General features: G+C 49.4%; 1 protein-coding gene across 5 annotated transcripts in view; it reads left to right on the top strand.

The window, feature by feature from the left end:
- Positions 1 to 20,815, top strand: part of ZNF75A (zinc finger protein 75A) — a 48,121-nt gene extending 27,306 nt beyond the window's left edge. For 3 of the 5 annotated variants that reach the window (XM_086692151.1, XM_086692150.1, XM_086692155.1), the window contains 6 exons: positions 12,831 to 12,922; positions 13,206 to 13,332; positions 14,758 to 14,849; positions 15,141 to 15,267; positions 17,176 to 17,286; positions 17,461 to 20,815. In XM_086692151.1, the coding sequence (XP_086548277.1) occupies positions 12,831 to 12,922; positions 13,206 to 13,332; positions 14,758 to 14,849; positions 15,141 to 15,267; positions 17,176 to 17,286; positions 17,461 to 18,056 (1,145 nt within the window). In that variant the 3' untranslated portion in view covers positions 18,057 to 20,815. The remainder of the gene's footprint in view (positions 1 to 12,830; positions 12,923 to 13,205; positions 13,333 to 14,757; positions 14,850 to 15,140; positions 15,268 to 17,175; positions 17,287 to 17,460) is intronic. The other 2 variants (XM_086692152.1, XM_086692153.1) reach the window with 2 other exon arrangements.
- Positions 20,816 to 22,990: the final 2,175 nt, after the last annotated feature.

Genomic DNA, 22,990 nt, shown 5'->3' with positions numbered 1-22,990 from the left:
CAGCAGCTTCTTCATGGTCTTAGGTAAGGGCTGAGCCAAACCAGGAGGGTCATCTACACCTGAGAGCAGATCTGTAGCCTTGGAGGTGTTACCTCGTGTACACCTACTTCAAATTCATTCTCCAGTGGGAGTGCGGCGATCAGGCCGTGTTAGTCCATGGAGGTGGGCAGTAAGGTGTCAGACGTAGGAAGTGAAAGGAAGGAAGGAAGGGAAACAGCCGCTCCACGTGGGGTTGGGGGAACATAGGGAGGAGGTTGGATTGACAACTCGGAAGACAGGCCCTGCCGAGCTGGGTCACATCATGGGGGTGTTGGAGTTAGGTGGTGCTGCCCACTGGTGCTGGTACTTTGGAGGTATCTCATGAGGAGATTCTGGAAGAAACTGTCCGCTCCATTGACTGCTTTGTGTCTAGCTGCTACATAACCTGGTATGTTATAGGGAATCGGATGTTTCCCGAATGAATGCATAAATGAATGTATTCTCCGCTTCTTACGGTCTCCTCCAGACTATGTGGGGTAGCTGACAGGCCAGGGTTGGGAACTCTCGCACTGTCTTCCTTCCTGTGCCCGGCGGACTGGAGCGTGAAACCGTTGGAGGGAGGAGGTGACCTCTACCTCTGACAATTCAAGGAGTCAGCAGTTGCCCCTGATGCCTTGGCCCCGGCACACCCTGCAGTGGGAGGAGCCTGTGAGTGAGGCCTCACTGGGCCCTCCACCATTGTTTCCATGGACCTTAACTACTTTCCTCCTTAACCAGACCCAAGTTGAGTGGGCATCTAAAGCTCCTCTGTGAACGATCCACCTCGACCTGTCTCCCCCTCCCCACCATGCATCTCTGGTCAAGTCCAGCGGGTCACACCGAAGCCCATCTCTTTGCCTTCACCCAGGCTCTCGGAAGACGTTTTTGGTTTTTCCTTCCAGAGCGTAGCCTGTGACTCTGGAAACTGGCCTGCGTGGCCTGTCGCAAGGGTCATGCTCGAGGACAGTGTGTGTAGGACATGTGGGGTGCCCAGGCCAGGCTCAACTGGAGGGAGCATGACGTACATTCTTACATGTTGCTTTCCTCATCCTTGTTCACTAAAATTAAAAATACATGTCAGTTTTTTGGCTTTGACAGAATATTCCTTCTTTCTCATGTTCAATGCCTCAGAGTCTGAATCCGTGACTGGGACCCTAGTCACCATAATTAGACAAGGTCTTAACGCCTCGTGTGCACAGGCAAGAAGCAGGACAACATGCCCGTCTTTCCCTGTGTTTTATCCATGAAAATTGACAGAAGCTTCATGATCTAGGCCTGTTCAGAAGTAGTGTTTTAGGTTGGTTCCTGATGCTCCTCACACCCCACGTTCCTTCTCCTGTGCGGGTTTTCCTTACTCCTCTGCTGTCCGTCTCAGTGACCGTGCAAACCCTCCCAACCCAGTTCCGCTGCTTCTCTGCACGTCCTACTGCATCAAAGCAGGCGCTGCCCTTGGATCCCCCTGTGGGATCTGCAGGAGGATGAAGTTTCTGATGGCGAGAATTCAGTCCAAAGGCCAACAGCGGAGAGAGAAACACCTTTATTTTCTTCAGAAACAGTGACGCGTATGAACCTGTGGCAACCGTTAACTGTACCAGACCAGAAAGCAGGAACCTGGGTCGGGGCCATACATGGGAGAAATCTTAGAGGAACCCAGGTGTCACACTTGCTCTGAGATTAAGTCACTTAGAGTAGTAGTACCTGGTGGCCTGAGCCATCCCTCCAGCTCTACCGTCTTCTCTGGGTGACTGGGATACACAGCAGTGATCGACTCGGAGGTAGACGTTCCTGCAAGCAGATGCCTACAGGTCATTATTGGGTTAGGAAACATCTAGGCGGCTAACTTCGAGATGTGCTTCCCATGAGGGAAAATTTCTCCCCTGACCTGCCCCAGGAACGCTTCCCAGGCCCCTAGCCACCTATCCTCTGTTTGGAACACGGTTACCCTCGATTTCTGGCAGGACTTTGGATACCGCAGCCCCCTTTCTTGAGAGCAGATGAAGTCCACGGTGACACGGGACTGTGGGTCACAGGCAGACCGGGAAAGCAAGCTCGGCGTTCTCACGCCGATTGCTACTCCTGCCCGAGGTTCTCGAGGTCCACTCGTGAGTCTCCTGCTGCGCCTGGGAGCCTGGGACTGGGTAGCAGAAGCCTCCGTGAGCCGACAGAACCTCCACGAGACCCGTCAATGTACGGAATTGGCCTGTTGACTCTCCAGCCCCGTACCGTGTGTCCCTTCCTGGCGATGTGAGGTGTCGTCCTCGTGTGCCCCCTGATGGCAGATGGGGGCACGGAGCTTAGCGAAGCTTCTCTCACACAGAGCAGTTGTGAGGCTTCTCCCCGGTGTGCGTTTTCTGGTGGCCACTGGAGTGGGAGCTGCTGCCAAAGCTTCTCCCGCGCTGCGCACACGGGTGGGGGCTCCGCCGGGTGTGGGCTCGCCGGTGAGCGCTGAGCTGGGAGCTGTTGTTGAAGGTCTTCCCACAGACGGTGCACCGGTAAGGCTTCTCCTCATTGTGGGTCCTCCGGTGGACACTGAGGCCGGACCTCTGGTTGAAGCTTTTCCCACACTGCCTACAGCGGTAGGGTCTCTCCCCGGTATGTGTCCTTAGGTGGGCAGTGAGGTCGAAGCGCTCGCTGAAGCCTTTCCCGCATTCGCCGCACTTGTGAGGCTTTTCTCCCGTGTGGATTCTCCGATGCCAAACAAGGTAAGGACCTCAGCTGAAGCTTTTCCCACATTCCTGACACTTAGAAGCTTTTTCCAGTTCGGGGCCTGGCTGGTGGCGACAGAGAGATCCCTGAGAGCAGGTTTCTCTGCTCAGATTTGCTCGGGCCTTCTCTCCAGCACAGGGTGTCTGCTGCCCCCCCCCCCCCCCCCCCGTCCTGGGACGGGGCCGTCCCCTCATGCTCATCTGGAGAACGTCTATGTGGCTCTCTCGGCATAGGCTCACCCTTCTTGTCTCTCTTGGTCTCAGGATGGCAAAAAAGGCCACTAGACTTTCTCCAAAGGGCCTTCTTCACTTCTGCCTGCTCTGAATCTTCCCATTTTTGATTCTCGTTTTTAGTTCCATTCGTGATCTCAAGACCTGAGAGAACAGAAACATGCTGGACTCTGGAAAATGACACACAGGAATGAGGAAAGTTACAATTAAAGCACCATCAAGAAAAATACCTAAATGGAATGCGTCATAGGATTCAGTCTTCTACTAATTAATAGCCTAGTTTCATTTTCCAGTTGTAATATTTTCAAGCTGCAAACCCTATGGTCACAGGTAAATATCCCCTAAATTCCACCTACTTTTCTCTTGTTCTGTCCCTTTTTGGATGTTTGGACAGTGACAAAACTGAGGTAGGGAGGCCAGCTCTGTGTCATCTGTCAGTCTGTCTGCAGGTTTGATCTCAATTTTTGACAGCCTAACTAAAGGCCTCCCCGAATTTGGCCCAAATGAGAAGAAAGCGTGTTGCGAGCACCTGGCCAGAACGTGATTTATCAGGAAAGGAGGATCATGCTGGAGAAAGACAGAAGAGGAGAGTCTGGGCTGGAGCCTGACTGGCCACCTGAGGAAGCCGATGAGAGAAGCTGCATAAGAAAAATGACACATACTCCATGAAAAAGGCTGGTGGATGCGTATTTGGGCTCTGAAGGGCAAGGAAAAAAGCATCTAATCTGAGACAGCCAGACTTCCTGGCCCGTGGAAGCCCATCCATCAAGGTTGTAATCGTGCCAGCAGGAGAGGCAGCTCCCTCTTGATTCCCAGGCCAAGGACTGGGTGGACCTCCCTTTGGGTGTCAGAGCCAGAAAACAATGCATGCAAGGCCAGTTGAAGGACCTCGTGACCTCTCTGACATCTTGAGATGAAGGGGGTTGGGGGTAAGAGTGAGCAAAATGAGAACTTCTAGAGACAACAGGGGTCAAGCACAGCTCATCTGGGCCCCAGCTGTCCCCCACACAGAGCCTGTCTCCTGGTCTCAATGACCCCTCTCTGGGGAAGGTTCCTGGGAGGCTATTTGAGAAAACAGACTGTTGGAGGGCGGCTGCCACAGAGCAGCCAGAGAGGGGGCTGTTGAGTGCAGCAGCAGCAGCAGCAGCAGCACTGGGAACCTGTCACAAATGCATATTCCTGGGGCCTGCCCCCATCCACTGCATCAGAATCTCTGGGGCTGTGCCTGGACATGGCCCCCGGGTGAGTCCGAACACACTAGAGTTTGAGGACCACTGCCATCGCCAGTGGCCTCTGTGTGTGAGGCCTGTGTGTGTGTGAAGCTCCTTTCAGCAGATTCTTGGCATAACAGCTTTAATCAAAAAAGGGTTTCTTCCTCATAAAGCACTAAGGGCAAGTTATAGAAAAAAAAGGTTACTGGAGGGGGAAGCTCTGACCCTGCCACCCACAGTTACCCTAGTAGTCCTAAAACTGTCACAGTATCTCATGCCTTTTATTTTTCTCAGACCAACATAATATATTCTTTTCCAGAAATCCACCTTCAAGAATTCTAAGGAAACAGCTTGTTTTGTTGACTTATTAATGGAACTTGGGAGAACACGCAGAGGTGCATGACCCTGAGGCAGTTACCAAACTAGGGATCAAAGCAGCCTGAAGATGGGGTGAGAAGGGGGAGCAGAACCTGGCACAGGGTGAGTTTTTACCCCCTTCACACTCAGACGCCACAGCCTCGGGAACCACACACTGGAGAGCAGTGACTTTCCAAAGGATTAAAAAGAAATAAATGGTAAGATTTATACTGATATTGATTGTGCACATGTGCCTCTTAGACCATTTTCTGTTTAATCAATAAAAGCTAGCCAGCGTAAACAGTGTAAAGACGGAATGTTTTCCTCTAGGATTTGGGTTCGATAATGTGGTGGCTTTTAAAAATTATCAAGCAGGGGAGCCTGGCTTGCTCAGTTGAAGAGCACGTGACTCTTGATCTTGAGGTTGTGAATTTGAAACCTATTCTGGGTGCAGAGATTACTTAAATAAATAAAAATTTTTTAAATAAAATATAATCGGGGCACCTGGGTGGCTCAGTCGGTTAAGCGTCCGACTTCGGCTCAGGTCATGATCTCACAGTTCGTGAGTTCGAGTCCCATGTCGGGCTCTGTGCCGACAGCTCAGAGCCTGGAGCCTGCTTCAGATTCTGTGTCTCCCTCTCTCTTTGCCCCTTCCCTGCTCATGCTCTGTCTTTGTCTCAAAAATAAATAAACATTAAAAAAAACTTTTTTAATAAAATATCATCACCGAGTACCCCATAATGGAAGTTTTCAATTAAACATGAGAGGCAGCAGTGGCCATGGACGGCCTCAAAACGTATACGGTGGTTCACTGTAAGACACGTACACGGCCAGCCATGTCTGCTCATGTGAGGGAGTATTAGGCAAGAAAAGGATGGAAGTGGTGATACAGACTTAAACCTGCTAAATGAGAGGGGGCAGGTGCGGAAGGTGATACCCTTTCTATGAAATCTCCACAACAGGTAAATCCATAGAGAGAATGAGAAGTCACTTCCTAATGGACAGTTTCCTGTTGGGGGCTGAAATTGTTCTGGAACTGGAGAGAGCTGGTGATCGTACAATACGCTGAACATCCCCTCGGAGAGGCGGTACCACTTCCTGGCTGCCCACAGTCATTCTCCATCACATCAGAGGGCTCGTTCCTGCAGAGCACTCATCTGGGAGTATCTTTGTTTGTTTGTCGTCTCTTTGCCCATGGCGTGTAGGCCGCAGCAGGCCACGGACCACGCCTGTCCCGTTCACTGCACAATCCCCAGTGTCTGCCGTCTGGCAGGCACCTCAAAGCCACTTGTGTCTTTCAGAGCCACCTTCATTCATTGAGTCCGCAGTGTAGGACGTGTCCTGTCCGTCGAGTGAGTGAGGAGCGTGGCGCGGAGAGGCCACTGCGTCCTGGCAAGTGCCGTCAGCTTCCGCTGTCCCTCCCCTCCACTCGCGGTGCCCTTCGTGCCCCAGACAGGCTTCACATGGCTCTGTTATCCCTCACGTTCCTGTCCCGTCCACATTCCTGGGAAGAGCTTGGCTCTGAAACAGCAGGGGCTGCAGGAGAGAGAGAGAGAGAGAGAGACTGTCACCACAGGGAGAGGGCGAGGGGAACTGGAGCAGGATGACTTGTCACCCATAGGAGTTGCTGCCATTCACCTGTCCCAGCTCTGCCTCCACACACGTGCTACTGCTCGCCCTTCTCCGTGCCGTCCCAGGTGTTATTCATTGTCCTGATGCCACGGATCCTTCGTGAACTTCCTCAGCTTCGTCCCTGATGCGTCCCCACCACGCTCTCTGCCCTCCGCACATTATGTCAACACCACTCAATCCTCGGTCCTGTGAAATGCTACGCCCCTCGCCGGTCCCCCTCCCACAGCCCAAGGACACGTCTGCCTCCTCACCGGGGACACCGGTACCTCCCGTTCCAGCCATGCCGTCTCCGCGCCCAGCCAGCTGCTTCCTGTTGAGCACAGAGGTGCTCAGGCTACGGCGTTCCTCTGACCCACACGCCTCCTTCAGTCCGTGCCTCTCCTGGACCTCTGGTTGCTATCTCAGTTGCCTTCTCCCCACAAGTCTCCCACAACCAAAGCCACGTTCCTGTTGTGCTGTGCCTTTCACGGCTCCCTTCTCCCAAAATGTACAAGATCGTGACACTGACCGGATCTCACACCTAGTCCTACCTGGACAAGCGCACACTGTGTGAAACTCATCGCTATCCCGCACTGACGCCTTAATCTTGGCGGCAGCAGCTCTGATACAACTTTGTTTACTGCATAACCATAGCATCTGCACTCAAGGAACCTTTCGGCAAGAGAGACTGGATGTTAATTCACCAACTCTAATTTTCCTGATCCCCTGAGTGAGGGACAGTGTCCTTTCCCTGGCCTTTTGGAGAACTGTTCTGAGCTTTAACTTTTGTATTAGGGACCCTAAACATCCACTGACTGTATCAGTGTGTACATTATGTCAGCAAATGAGAAATCCTCCCCATAGACGAAGGGCATGGGACCAACCCAAGATAGCTAACAGCTTGCGGTGGGTGGCGGGGGGCTACTGTGCATTTCTCAACACGTCTCCAGCAATGAGATTACTGTGTTCCTCACCCCACTTCGTAACTAAACTCACCAGGTTCTGAGTTGCCTGTTCTCACCTGTTGCCCAGACACATTCTGTACATCCTCAACTAGACCCACAGCCCCCTCACCATGTTTGGCACGCTGCTCGCTCATGCGCGGCTGGGTCTCAAGAGATGATGAAGCACTAAGGTAATCATGAAGGAAAACGGTTCATGGTAGTGTGGGTAGCCAGAACAGGCGACGGATCAGCAACTTTTTAAAAGGCAGCCATAACCAAGGGAGTTAATCATTGATAACTAGTATAAATGGAGAAAGAAAAAGTGAATTTATTAGCCAATAGCAGCATCATTATCTCCAGCCAGTCACCCAGCAAAACCGTTCATCCCCACTACAGCACTTGTGTGGTATCTCAGAACAAACTGTATGTATTTGCTGTCATTGCTACCCAACTCTACTTTCATCATTTTTCAAGCGGTGCCTATCTATGCAGGGGAGTGTGACTGCAAAAGGAAAGTCTTCGGGGACTTTGGTGAGCCGCACAGCAAGGTTGAGCAACTCTGGCACCAGATTTCAAACTACGAAAATCGTTACTGGCACTCATTCACTATTCACCAGTTTGTGCCTTGTTTCTTCTAGCTTCACAGGGTCTCTTTTCCCACTTGTCTCCCCATCTTCTGCTTCCAACTCCATACCCATGGTATGAATCAGGCCTGTCAGTTTCATGCAGGGTGTTCTGAATAGTAGTAATTCACGATAGCTGCAGTTTCGTTTGTGAAGGAAAGCTTTAATTAAAAGGGAGACTGAATATACATAATTAAACAAACATACAAAGGGAGAGAGTGTAGAGAAGAACAGAGAAGTGTTCATACATCGAATCCAGTGCTCACAACATCCAACCTCCTGGCTGGGGGAGCCCTGTGCTGAACAGCCTGGTTGGGGTCCAAATGAGTGAGGGTTCTGGGCAGAGAGTCCTCCCCTCAGGTGAGACTTCAGCTAACTATTCCCACCAGGGAGATACATGCCCTACCTGTGTGTGATCTCTGGTGCGTCATGAAGTTGGCCTAAGTGCAGTCCTGAGCCAACTGGGTTTTTTTCTGTTTCTCATTCCCGTCTCACAATCTTGGGAGCCTGGACATCGGTGTATTTCTTTCCCGTCTCTGATCCGTTCCAGGGGGCCGGCCTGGTCTGCCTTGAGGAGTTGAGGCAAGTTAATCCCTCTTGGCATCAGGAACACAAAGGCTAATACTGATCCTGAGGCCAGATATGAAGCACAAGTCAACTAAGGCCCCCGTGACTGTGTATGTGCGGCCCTGGGTAGAAATTCACAAGTCACACAAGTTCTGTAGAGAACACAGGAGCACCGCCAGCAGATGCTGCCATTTATACGCTCAGCCTTGGGCCTGATGGCGAGGATCTCAAGCAGCGCTGTCCACGGGTTCTGAAAGCCTGGGAAGAAAATTAAGTCCCAACCTGACTCGGATTCCAAGGAAATGAACCTGCTTGGAAACAGTCCAGTGACTTAGATGCTTTTGCCGACCGCCTGTGTTTAATCCTTTTCTCTCACACAAAAAGGATCAGAGAGGGGCTCCCCGATTCCATCTGAAAGCACCACTAACATAATGGCCTGGACCCGATCTCCCATTTTCATTCCCACCATAACCTTCCTTCCAGACGAACTGCCCCGGAAAGAAGCTCCCTCGGAAAGCCCGCGGGGATGCTCCGGGAGTTACTTTATTCAGTGCCATCGCCTCGCTCCCGTGCTACGCACTCCGCGGCAGGTCCACGAGAACTTCTTTTCTAAGGCAAGTCTCCTCCAAATGTAGCCCAGTCACACTTAGTGAAAAGGTACTGCCGATCTTCTCACACCCCAATCTTTCCCAGCTTTCCAGGCTTTGCTCTTCCCTTTCCCTCTGTGTGTGGATGTGGCCCCACTCCCGGGGGCGGGCAGATCCCTCAAGCCTTTTCCCGTTTCTTTTACCATTTCCCCAGCCACGGGTCAACTTTCACTTCCTTGGAATCCCGCAGCGCTCAGCTCAGGGCTCCCTCTTCCTAGCTAGTGATGGTCGCGAAAGTGCCTCAGTCTTTCGGCCAGACGCCCTGCATCAGAGACCTGGTCCTGCGGACTCTACCGCCGGCTGCACGTCGTGCGCCTAGTAAGTAACCCGCTGCCCGGTGAAGGCTGACACTACAAGAACCCCGATGATTAGGAGACAGCGACACCTCGAAATACTGCGATCCTGAACGGTGGGATTCACGAACTCCGAACTCTCCGTGGAACGAATGCCCATTTTACCCGGGCAACTCTGGCAGAGACTGCAGGGGAGGCCAGATGAAAAGGGGGTTCCCGGCCTCCAGGGAGCATGCCGTAGCGGACAGGCGGGAGCCAGGACCGCAGGGGCCCCAAAGCCCAGCCTAGGGGCTCTGGTCGGTCACCTGTGGGGTCCAGGCCGAGCCGCGCCTCCATTTCCCGGTCAGGGACAACTACACACATGGATCCCGTTTCACAGGCTGAAACCTACCTCCCGAGGAAAAACGGAATCGTCGTGGGGGACGCGCGGCCCAGAAAAGGGACGAGCCCTCTGGGGGCCGCCGATCGTGACCGGGACGGAAGCCCCGGGAAGGCCGGGGACCCGGCGCGCGCAGGGGCGGTCACCCTCGCCGGGAGGGGCTCCCGGGCACGGGGCGCCGCCGGGTGCGCAGCGCCTCCCGGAGCGGCGACGCGAGGCGGCGACAGCCGCTCGCCGAGCCGCGCACAGGCCCCTCTAGGCCGCGGCGGGCCGGGACACTCGGTAGCATTAACTCTTTCCCGCCGCCAGGGCTGCCCCGGGCGGAAGGCCGCCTCCTCTGCGCGAGGCCCGGGGCCGCGGCGCGGCTGCTCGGAGCCCCTCCCCCGGAAGCGCGTCACTCCGCTTCCGGCCGGAGCGCGGGGTCGAATGGGCGGCAGGCGGCGACGGGGACCTGAGGGCGTGTGCTGAGGTCTGGCCTGTGCCTCGCGGGGCCCGCCTCTGAGCGGCGCGGGGCGGAGGGCGGCGACCTGCAGGTGAGCCCGGGGCGGGGGGAGCGTCGGTCCCGGAGCTCCCGAGGGACACCGGTCGCTGCGCGCCGGGCGGGGGCGAGACAGCCATTGTCCGAGGGCGGCGGCACTTTGCGGGCCCGGCGGCGGGAGCCTGACAGCCGGACCGTCTTGGGGAACTCCGCCGTCAGGCTCTAAAGGCCACGTCGCTGTCCCCCCTTGCGCAGACGGTGCCGGGGCCGCGCTGGGACCCCGTCGGTCACCGGGGCGGGCCTTGTGGTCGCGGGCTTTCCGGCCTGGCGTCCAGAAGCGGGGCGGGCGCGCAGCCGGCTTTCCCGCCTCGGAGCCGTGTCACCGGGCGCCGGGCACCGGGCACCCGGGCGGTGCAGCCTCGGAGACGGCTGTTTCTGCGGGTGCCGAGCTTGGGCAGCGTCCTCGTGCCTGCTGAGCATGCTGGACAGCCGGGAGCCGGCCACGGGGGAGTACCGTGGCTTCCGGGACGAATTTGGGTGCCGTTCCCGCGGGATCGCTCAGGGAAAGCGAGGCTCCCGAGACTGTGCTCAGCCTCGCCCGGAGGTCTCAGTGACCGTGGAAGAAAGGGCAGGTGGGCTGAAGGGTCACCCTCATCACCCCCAACTCCCCTCCTCTCCTCTTTTACGACTTTGCCTTTGGATAGACATTTTGTAAGCAAAGGTCCTCTGTTACTGTTCTGGGTGAAGTAGGGAGAGATTTAAAAATGCAGGAACGAATCGCGTGCACGGTGCCCTTTTACAGTTCTTGCAAAGAGGTGCCGAAGGAGAGTGTTGAGCATCTAGTTGCTTAATTGGGGGATGCTAAGGCTCCTTTTTCCGTAATTACTTTCCTTCTCTGGTGTCGCTTCTCTGTCCCAGGTCTCCTGCCAGTAGGCATACCGTGGAATTGAGAAGGTGGAACGTTCCACGCACTGTGGGCTTCCATCTTCACGACAGCATGAAGGGTCAGAGAGGTTGTACCCCCTTACGATAGACAGGAGACCGGGATGACACGTTAAGATTGAAGAGAAACTCAGAATGTTCTCCGGATGGCCCCTTGGCATGGGGAACGTGGGGTAGGAAGCACGAGAGTGAAATCTTTGGACAAGCTCCTCGCAGCCAGAAGCTGTAAGTGTTCTCACTGTCCAACCTTTCCTGAATTGTGACCATTTTTAGGAGGGCCAAGCCCTCAGTGGACGTTTGTCTCTCAATGAGCTGTGCCTTATTTCACCTGAATAATAGGAGACAAAGGGTCTGGCGGTGGATTTTTTAAGGGGAAGTTAAGGCAGGATTTTTCTGCTCATTTTTCTCTCATTGTGAGTAGGAGATAGTAAATTTTATGTGACTTAGTTAATGACATGCACATTTTTTCTGCTCTTGGTGCTTTGGGACGAAGATCGTCTTAGTGATTTTTAGTCCAGTTCCCCCATGACTTCAGTTACCGAAGATGGTGGAATTGGGGTGAAAACTAGAAAGATACAGAACAGGAAACCCCTGAGGGCAGGGATGTAAGTCTAGGAGAAAGCTTCTCAAGATACCCTGAGAACATGGAGCTGTTCCCCTGAGCTGTGCTGCCTGCAGAAGGGTGGGAGCAATTGTTTGAAAGTTAGCAGTTGCCACAAGTTTTTTCTGTGTCTGTAATTTCCCAAGATTTCATAGTCACTACCCTATGGAAGATTGGTGGCCCAGTGTCTCCTTATGTGTGTCAGCTTCCCTTGTATCTCATACTTCTCAACATCTGTACTGAGTTTTTTCTTTCTGCCATCAGCCCCCTGCCCACCCCCAGCAGAGTAAGTTCTCTGGTAACAGATGGACATTGTTTCTTTCTAGCTTGCAGTCCAAGAGCTCGAAAAAGGGGCAGGGAGTGCTCTTCAGACAAACTGTAGATGTCCTGGGCTTCAAGATGAAGGCAGCAGACTCACAACCCATAGGCATGTTCCACAATGAATTTTGGAATCCACACCATGAACTTCAAGAATGTCTGAACTGGAATTCTCATAAAGAAACTGATCCTGCATGTGAGATGGGTAAGGCAGGACGTGATAATTACTAATTCTTGGGAAATGTGATAGGATCTTGTGCAGTCAGGACGTTTTGAGCGTTTCCTGGGTGCTCAGCACTGTAGATCCATAAACAGACCCTTCAGCAATGACAAGTCCCACTTCCCTCCAGGTGTCAGTGGACCAGTGGTGGGTGAAGTTGGGCATTGGCCCAAGGTGCAGAAATGTCCACACCACTGAACTCTGATGGTAACACCGTGAATTCTGTTCTTTAGAAAGCTGGAGAAAATAGGAGCCGTCCCATCCTCATAAAATACAGAATGAATTGAGATCAGAAACAGGTTATCAGTTGCCCAAATATAAACACAATTGTGTATCAGGAAAAAAATAGGGATTAAAAAATGATATATTTTACACTGGATTCTCTGAGTACTTCATGTTCAAATATGTTTAACTTTCGCCTGATTGAGAACCATTTATTTCATAAGAAGAAAATAAAAAGGGTTTTTCTTTGATTAACTCACTTGTTAAAACCAGGGAGCCTGTTCTAGGTGTCGGTAGATATCGCTTCTTGTTTGCAATGAGAAGGTCAATTTAAGACACCACACATAATTTGCAAAGGTGTCCTGTCTCTGATGAAAGGATTGGTATCTTCTGTATTTTAGAAATGTGGGCAGGATGTTCATAGAAGTGAGAGAAATTTTCTCTGCCTTCTTTCCACCCACAGCTGTGCCTGCTCACCAGATCCTAGCCTTTCCTGAGCAGACAATCACCAAAGACTGGACAGTGGCACCTGAGCTCGTCTTGCCTGAGTCCCAGGTGAGCTGTGCAGTCCAGCCCTTGAGGGCTGCCTTTCCCCGGGCCCATGACCCTCATGCCCTGCAGGTGCTCCCAGGCATGATAGCCCTGATGTTCTCCCTCGGAAACTGGGCACCTGTTAGACTGTTGATGATCCCTTGCTTTTTTTCTTTTTGCCTTCTTACTTTAAAACAAAGAAACATGTGCTGTTAATTCGCTGAGTGCCCAGGGTCTCCCATGGGCCAGATGGTAGGGCTGCTTCTCTAGTGGCAAGTACTGAGCTGAAGCCCATTGTCTTCTTTAGAGCTTGTTGACATTTGAAGAAGTGGCCATGTATTTTTCCCAGGAAGAATGGGAGTTACTGGATCCCACTCAGAAGGCCCTCTACAATGATGTAATGCGGGAAAACTATGAGACTGTCATCTCTCTAGGTAAAGAATCTCCCTCTCCCGTTGGGTAGGAGTTGAGTCATCTATCACATTCTCTGCTTACTGGGAAGGTACTCCTGTGAGAGGCTGTGTTCTAGTAACTGGTTGTTTCTCAACTAGATAATGTGTGGACAAGGGAGAGGTAAATCCAAATCACCCAGGGAGCTTTTTTCAAGTGCACGTGCTCGTTCTTTATCCTAAAATAATTGATCCCTTTCTCCTTTCCAAATGTGCTCTTCTTTTACATTTCCCATCCCCGTATAAGGTACCATCATGCAATATGACAGGCACGAAAAATGTGGTCATCCCTTACTGTGGTTTTGTTGTCATACCCTACTACTAACGCAGCACTGTCCTTTGGGCTCCACCTTCACAGTGTAGTCTGGGCGCAATCATGTTTCATACTTGTATGACTTTAAAGTCCTGATCAATCATGAAATTTCTCTGCTGTGAACTCTAGGATGTCTTCATAAACACTCAGAATAAAACCCAAATTCCTTACTGAGGTATCTATGAGCCTACAACATGTGGCTGCTTCACCTCCCTACCCTAATGTCCTTCCATTGCTGTCCTGCTTAGTTATCTTGTCCGTACTGATTTTGCTGTTGCTTGAACTCATCAAGCTAATCTCTACTTTTGCATTTCTTCTCCTGGCACACTGGACTCTGAGTTCTACAGTTGTTGTTTTTTTTTTTTCTTTTTTTTATGTTTTTTTAAATTTATTTTTGAGAGTGAGAGAGAGTGTGAGTGGGGAGAGGCAGAGAGAGAGGGAGACACAGAATCTGAAGCAGGCTCCAGGCTCTGAGCCGTCAGCACAGAGGCCGTCGCGGGGCTCGAACCCACGAACTGTGCGATCATGACCTGTGCCGAAGTCTGACGCCCAGCCGGCGAGCCACCCAGGCACCCCTGAGTTCTACAGTTTTAAATACCTCTAATTTTTGCCCTACTCAGAATATATATCACATAAAAAAAGTGAGATTTCCTGTTAATGACTTCGTGAATACTGAAGATAGCCTATTGGGGAACCAGATTCAGGGATTAGTAGATGCTTGATTCTTGTTTACTATGAGAAGGTCACTACTAGGTATCACTTAATTTTGTAAATGTATCCCATCTGTACTAAAAGAAACAATCTTTTGTATTAAAAAAAATTTTATTTTAGTTCATTTATTTAGAGGGACAGAGACTGTGAGTAGGGAAGGGGCAGAGAGAGAGCGAGAATCACAAGCAGGCTCTGAACCATCAGCGCAGAGCCCATCGCAGGGCTCGAACTCACCAAACCTCTAGATCATGACCTGAGCTGAAACTGATAGTCGGAGGCTTAACTGACTGAGCCATCCAGGTGCCCGAGAATCTTTTGTCTTTTGGAAATGAGTGAAGGATTTTCACAGTAGTGAGAAATATTCTCTGCCTTTTTTCTACCCACAGCTGTGCCTGTTCATCAGATCTTAGCCTTTTCTGAGAAGACAAACACCAAAGACTGGACAGTTGCACCTGAGCTCGTCTTGCCTAAATCCCAGGTGAGCTGTGCAGTCCAGCCATTGAGGGCTGCCTTTCCATGCTGCCCATGACCCACACTGCCCTGCAGGTGCTCACAGGCATGTTAGCCCTGATATTCTCCTTGGGGACCTGGGCACCACCTAGTCTATTGATGGTCCCTTGTCTTTTTCCTTTCTGCCATCCCAGTATACAAAAAAAAAAAAAAAAAAAGTGCTATTAATTCCTTGAGTGCCCAGGGTCTACCATGGGCCAGATGGTAGGGCTGCTTCTCTAGTGGCAAGTACTGAGCTGAAGCCCATTGTCTTCTTTAGAGCTTGTTGACATTTGAAGAAGTGGCCATGTATTTTTCCCAGGAAGAATGGGAGTTCCTGGATCCCACTCAGGAGGCCCTCTACAATGATGTAATGCGGGAAAACTATGAGACTGTCATCTCTCTAGGTAAAGAATCTCCCTCTCCCATTGGGTAGAAGTTGAGTAACCTATCACATTCTCTGCTTACTGGGAAGGTACTCCTGTGAGAGGCTGTGTTCTAGTAACTGGTTGTTTCTCAACTAGATAATGTGTGGACAAGGGAGAGGTAAGTCCAAATCACTCGGAGGGCTTTTTGCAAGTACAAATTCCTTATGTAGATTTCTTGATTTATTTTTCTTCCGCCTACCCCGTATCTATTCTCATATTTTTCTCATCTCAGTAAAGAGCATTCACCCAGTTCCTAGAAGGAAAGAGCATACAGTCATTCTTTATGGTGATCTTATGTTGTACCCCATTTTAACGTATCCATGTCCTTTCGACTCCACAGTGTAGCCTGAGTACAACCACATCTCATTCCCTTGTGCTCTTAGCTTCCTGGTTTAAGCTAGGAGCATGTCTAACCAGACTGACCTTGGTACTTTCTGACTGGGACGCCAGCCACCATTCTTGCCCTCCCACTCTGTGTTTTCCACACAGCAGCCAGAATCTTTTAAAAACTGATCAAATCATGACCTTTCCCGTGTCAGCACCTTATAATGACTTATCATCACGTTCAGAATAAAATCCAAACCTTACTGAAGTGCTTATTCGGATCCTCCAGGATCTGACCCTACTCACCTCCCTGCCCTCATCTCCTGCCACTTGTGCCCTTGCTCAGGCCTCTTGATCCTCACTGATCTTTCTGTTTCTTGAACTTGCTACGCACATTTCTACCTTCCCCTTTTCTCTGCCTGGCACATTTTGTGCCACATACTAAATCTCTCCCTTTTACCTTTCTGGTCCAATATCACTTTCTCAAAGAGGCCTTCCATACGACCTCATCTCAAATAGCTTCAGAGAAGCAGAATCTTTTTTTTTTTTTTTTTTTTTTTTAATAAAGTTTATTTATTTTGAGAGAGAGCACACGCGTGAGTGGGAAAGGGGCAGAGAGAGAGGGAATCCCAAGCAGGCTCCACTGTGTAGCGTAGAGTCTGATGCAGGGCTTGATCTCACAAACAGTGAGATCATGATCTGAGCCAAAATCAAGAGACGGATGCTTAACCAACTGAGCCACCCAGGTGCCCCAGAGAAGCAGACTCTTAAATGCTGAGTTATTCTGCTTTAGTTTTGTTCAAAACATGTATCACGTGCTGACCGCTTTGTTTATTGCTGTTTGCTTGTCTCGTTCTCCCAATAGAAGGTAAGCTCCATGAGACCGGGGTGCTTTAACTTACTCACCACTGTATCATCAGCCCAAGGAGAGTGCCTGGCACACGACAGGCAGTCAGTACACATTGCCTGAATGACCGAGTGATGCATACTTCCCGGTTTGGCAGTGTATAATTAGAAAAGTTTCACTGAGGGATTCTGGTCTGTTTCTTCCACCTGGACAAGAACCGGTGAACTCTAAGAGTGGGAAAAAGCTTCCCTATCCGGTGCGTGGTGCTCAAGAGCTAAGTAAACACTTACTGTTCCCATGACAGGAATCACTGGTGCGTGTGATAACGCAGCCCACTGCCCTTCACCTGGCTCTGCCAGACTTGGGCCGATCCTAAAGAATTAATAGACCGAATCTGTATTCCCTGCAGCCTCTCGGGCTTGGTGCCATCTTGTTTAATATGGGGCGGTCTCGGTGGCAGGAGAGGGGCGTTGTGGGTGGATTCCCATGCCCTTTCGCCTTTCCGTGGAGCCAGCTTAGGTTTATTTCCCCGTGTCCACTTGTGTACCACCCACAGATGGAGGACCATGTTAACCTGATAGCGGGTGTGAGGGTCTACCCATGTGACCCTTGGGTTAAAGCGCTGTAAACTGCCCTTTACTCTTCCTGGAGTCGTATGGAGTCGGTGGACCTTTGTCGAGTTGCCAGTCCTTGATCTCACTTTTTGCGTTTCACAGCATTGTTTGTGCTCCCCAAACCTAAGGTGATCTCGTATCTAGAGCAAGGGGAAGAGCCCTGGGTTCAAGGGTCCACGGAGCTCAAGGACAGTCCTGGAGAGCTGCCTACAGGTAAATGCACCATGGGACAGGATGAATGCCTTGATAGCAACCTTTGCAGGGCTTAACGTTTTAAATTCTGTCTATCTGTATTTTGTAGTCAATAATCATTGGATTTTCCTCTCCATTCCTGTAGTCGTTTTGCTCTGCTGTGCAGTGGGCTGACTGTTACGTTTATTCTGACAGGAATAAAGCACAAAAGTGACACTGAAAACCATCAGCCTATATGTGTTTCTGATTTAGAAATACAAGCACCAGGAGACATAGTATCAAAAAAGGCCCGAGCAAAAGTTCCCCAGAAAACAACAGGCAAAGAAAACCATGGTGATACACACAGGATGGCGAAGTGGCACCAAGAGTTTCCAATGAACCAAACAAAGGAACTTTCAATCTGGGAAGATGAGCTGCAGAGACTTATGGATCTTCACAAGAAAGCCCGTGCAGTAGAGAAGCCTTTTACATGCCAGGAGTGTAGGAAAAACTTCAGACTTACCTCTGATCTTACTAAACACAAAAAAATTCACACTGAAGTGAAGCCGTATAAATGTCAGCATTGTGGTAAGAGCTTTAGAGGGAAATCAGATCTCAATAAGCACGTAACAATACACCAAGGAATAAAACCATACAAATGTTCCTGGTGTGGGAAAAGCTTCAGTCAAAATTCAAATCTCCGTACACACCAAAGAACTCACACTGGAGAGAAACCCTTTATGTGTTATGTATGTGGAAAGAAATTCAGTCAGAATTCTCACCTTACTAAACACCGGAGAACCCACATGTAGCATCAGCATGAGAAGCTAGCAGGCAGTCAAGCCTTACTACACACCAGAAACACCACCACTGAATGGACGCTTCTACTTCTTCCAAAAAGAGGAAATTCACCAAGTACGGCCGAGCCCTGATGTTTATGAAAAAATACAAAATTATGAAGCATGAATAATTCTACATCAGTGGGAAATTTGGTGATATAAACATGTTTCTCAGAAAAGAATCAAGGTTGACTCTGCAGGGGATGCGTTAATTTTGTACTAGTTAACATTTTTACGTGTAAATCTTCAGGGAATTCCTTGCAAGAAAGATGTTCAAAGAACATTCTGTGTAAGGAATATACTATTTTGTGATTGTACCTGGCAGCAAATTCACCTTCAAATAGCAATTACATCTCTGAATTAATCAGTCTTCTGTGATCATCGTGTTGTTGGTTTTGCGTTGATTTTCCAGCGACTTTGAAACACATACAATAGAAATATCTGTAGCATGGTCTTCCAAAAGAAAAAGCAATAACCAGCCTGTTTAATTGTGTACCATTGCCTTCAAGGTAGTAGGCTTACCAATTTCAAGAGTCCCATGGGGGCAAATATGAGTTCTATTGTTGAATTATCCAAGAACTACACTGGATTTTCTTCCTCTCCCTTGTCATTGGACCCTATTCCTAGAGTTGGACATCATTTGAATTCCCTTTTTTTTTTTTTAAAGTTTATTTATTTTGAGAGAGTGAGAGACCATGTGAGTGGAGAGGGTCAAAGAGGGAGAGAGAGAGAATCCCAAGTAGGCTTTGCACTGTCAGTGCAGAGCCCGATGCGGGGTTTGAACTCAAAAGCCGTGAGATCATGACCTGAGCTCAGGTCAGGGGTCGGATGCTTAACCCACTGAGCCAGCTGGGTGCCCCTGAATTCCTTCTTAAATATTTTAGCAACTTAGCTCTTAAATCCTTTTAGCCCCATTTTTATTGTGATGAAATGCTATTTATTTCACCAGTAGGGAATCTGTCAGAAGAAGGACCAGTGCACTAATTTATACCTCTCATTTGTAGTGGTTGATAAAGGACCCAATATCAATAAGATTGTATGGAAACGGGTTGGAATTTTTAGACATGTTATATATTCCATGTAAAGAAGAGTTGTCTGCAATAAAAGAAACTATAGACCTTTCCCTCTGATGATGTCAACCATGAATATTAAAACTTTCTTGGGGCTTAAAGGGAAATTTTTGGGAGTTCAGGATCAACTCAGGTTTTTATTTACTTCTTAATTTGCCTTTTGGTTTTAAAACAGAGGGTTAGGTTTAGGAAGGAGTGTGTGCTGCAGGCAGGAAGCGGTTCACTGGGTGTGGCTGAAGATTGGTTTCCCAAGAGGAAAGTTTGGGAACTGCTGAGTGGTGGGTAAGGTTGGCTGAATCCACATCCATGTTGATTGTCTTACACTGTAAACTATTATCAGTCAGACAGGGTATACATGTCTCTGTTTTGCACACAGCATTTAACGACAGCCTTAGGTGATAAATGATAGATGACTGAAAATCTCTATAGACTGTGGATCTTCCCGAAACTCTTATCTACAACAATGACTCACATGTATTCCTGTTAGAGCTTTTAGGTAGCATCAGGAAAGAGTTTAAATGATCTCTTCCAAATGGCTTATAAATGATGAAGTTAAGGCTTGAAAAGTTAAGGTCTGGTTTTAGGGACGTGTTCAGTACCCTATAGTTGGTATGTCCATTGGTTGTCACTTAGCTGCATGAGTCAGGCCTGAAGGTAGGATTTGCAGGATGGATGTGTGTGTTATCCCTCCAGGGCCAGACTGGATGACATTGTGTTGTGTCTGTTTCTAGCTTATAAGACATTCCTGTGGTTTGATTCGTTACTGAAACACTTAAGCCTCCACGTTCTCTGTGAAAGAAAACTGTGTTTCATCTCAAGGTTATTCTGGGGACTAGAGGGGCTGGTGAAGGAAAAGCACTCCACAGCCTGGCCAGTAGTAGATGCTCACCGTGCGTTTCTTTCCCTTTCCCCTGCTCCCCATGATATGCTGGGCAGACTGACTACGCTTAGGAAGCAGGTGCATTTATGGCTATTGGCAACTCCTTTGAGGAGTTGAGCGCTGCTGGTGGTGATAGTGCTTAGCTGCTTTGGTCTTTGACTCCAGTGCTTTATGGTTTAAGTCTCGTGATGGTCTAGCGCCCTCAATGAGACTTTATTTTCTTCAAGATGATTCAAATATGATTTCGTAAGCACAGCCAGCTCTGAAGCTCCCGTCTGCATAGCTGTTACCCAACGCCCTCATCCTTCGACTACTGGTACTGTGTCATCCCGGGATACATGTGGACATCTTCCTGGTGCTACATTCATTCACTTTGATGGGGATCTCTTGTGGGCCCAGGCACCGTTCTAGACTGAGAAGATAGTAGTGAACAAAAGAGCTGGAAATCCACTCTCACGGGACTCGTATTCTAGTGAAGAGTAGAGAGAGTGATTGTGGTTTTCTGCTACTTGAAGTTAGAGTCACGAGGTAGTTTTGGGTAATGGGTTGTGAGCAGAAGCCTCACTTGTGGGCTGAAGCCTTTCATTGTTGGTGCAAGACTCGGTAGTGCTCTTCTGCGTCAATCATGGAAGCCCACACAGGAAGGGGCCACAGGGTCAAAGTAGTCTGGAATGCTGAGCGCCGTGCCCCCTGGCCCCTTGGTGAGGAGCTGTTCTGGAGCATGGCCCAGACCTGTGATGGACTTTATGGGAATGAGAAATAAACTTTTGTTAAACCACTGAGGTGTTGGTGTCGTGTGTTTCTGCAGCATAATCTGGCTCATACAAATAGAGGCAGCTATCTACTAGAGCTGCGGAACCTTTTCTGTGTCATTCCATGTGGACTTTGACCCTGAACAGAAATCTGCCTTCCTCTGAGCCAATGTAACACTGGTGGGCACAATGAGGAGCTTACATGATAGCAGAGAAGGACTGATTTCTTACCTGAGACAATCCAGGTTGGTCATTTTTTCAAGTGGACAAGGCAGCCATCTCTCCCTGCCTCTCTGGCTTCATTCCCCTATCCTTGCTCTCTGTTCCCCTGTGCTCCAGTGTTTATGTGCATAAGATACGTTTCTATTGATCGATGGGCTACAGAGAGGGGATGGGTTGCCTTTCATTCCTCATGTGCAGTAGGCTTTAAGGAATTGTTTGGTAACTATCCCTCGCATATCGTATGTAAGTTTTGCCTCAAAAAAACACGTGATCTAGGGCAGAAGCAAATTTGCCCTGATTGGTGTACAGAGGAAGGTGCTGCCCTCTTGGACTAAGGTGATAGTTGGAAGGAAGGTTGTGCAGGAAAGCAGAAGCAGGACATTTCAATTGAGAAGCCTCTGTCGGGAATGTCTGCTTAGCGAATTACCAGTAGTACAGTGTTCCACAAGTCCTTATGCTTATAACGTGGGGTGGACGTGTGGACGTTGGGAGAAGGAATTTCTATTGCTTCTTCACAGGGTTGAGCATTGATAACCAAAAATGCAACAGAAAATCAAAATTTAGGTTGGGTTCAAGATGAAGTGGAACACACAACCGTAGATTTAGCCTCAAATGTTAGTATTACAGCTCTCAGAAATATAACCAAATGATTTTAGGACAGTCCAGAAGTTGCTGTGTTTCAATTGGTTCAGGTCACAGCTTTATAATGGTTCCTTGCTTGGTTCTGAGAACTGGATCATTGACCAGTGTAACCCTGAAATCCTCATTCCTCTGCACTGGTCTAAGTGGCCACAGTGTGGGGTCCATGGCAGACCCAGAGTTTTCCCCGCCATTTAGGAGACTCCATCTGGAACCTCAAGGTGGTCTTGAGAACCTCCGCTGTCTTCGCTGGAGGGGAAGGACAAGAGGAGAGCTTGGAATTGAACCAAGGTGCTAAGGTTGATCAGCTTTTAAAGGAGCCGTGAGAAGAGTGTTTCATTCCCCTGGAGAATATGGGAGCAAGAATGCTAGGCAGCCCTTTCGATCAGATTGCCCCGGACAGTTGACATAACACGGGTGGTTTGAATTCCATAGAAGCCTTTCCAATCATCGAGTCACTGCACAGACCAGTGTTCACTGACCACCTTCTGCATTTCCTGGCCAGTTGCACTCGTGTCATGGGTCAAGACTGCCTAGTGCTTTTCTTTCTGGGCTCTCCCCTCCGGTGTGTAGAGTGGATTATTTGCTGAAGGGCTCCCATTGTGTCTGTGGGTTCTCACCTGAATGGAGTCTCTGGAGTGTCCTCAAGTAGGAAAGGTTGAAGTTTTTGTTCACACTTGGTGTTTCTAGGGTTGTTTCCAAAACCTATTTGGACAAAAGCATATTGTCGTCACTAAATCTCTCTCACACTTGTCACCTTTATCATTTCTTGTGTGGTTCAGTGGGGAGCACGGCTGGAATGCTGTTGAAGCATCTTCCGGTGTCCCTTCTGTGCAGGAATTCCTTCGTGTATGAATCCCCCGTGGGCAGTGATAATCGGGCTGTTGTTGCAGAAGAGCTTTCTGCAGTCCAGCATGTGTGAGGCTCTCCTGTGTGACTCAGTGCATGTGAGAACACCCGCACTTTGCTTTAAAGCAGCCCTCCATCTATGTCTCCTGACGGGGGTTGAGCAGCTCCGAGTTTCAGGTTTAGAACTGTCAGAATCGCTTCTCCCTTCTCCCACGGTAGGATGATGACTGTGGAGTTGCACTGATCTTGGCACTAACACAATATATTAAGCTTTATAGTATTTGGATACCCTGCACCTTTAAGGGAAAACTTAGTAAGAAAGCTTAAGGTTGAACTTTTTAAGCAAAGGATAGATTTCCAACATCATAATTGTCACACTAAGCATTTGTCCATGATGTGTATGAACAACGGAACAGTGTCAAAGCATTTGAAGAAAAACAAAATGTGAAGGATCCCTAATATTTCATAAAGGTACAAGTAAAATATGTTTCACTT

This window comes from Puma concolor, chromosome E3, assembly GCF_028749965.1.
Source record: "Puma concolor isolate L17-30 chromosome E3, mPumCon1.1.hap2, whole genome shotgun sequence".
Taxonomy (NCBI): domain Eukaryota; kingdom Metazoa; phylum Chordata; class Mammalia; order Carnivora; family Felidae; genus Puma; species Puma concolor.
Note: the sequence above shows the minus strand (reverse complement) of the source record. Positions and strands in the feature narration are given on the sequence as shown.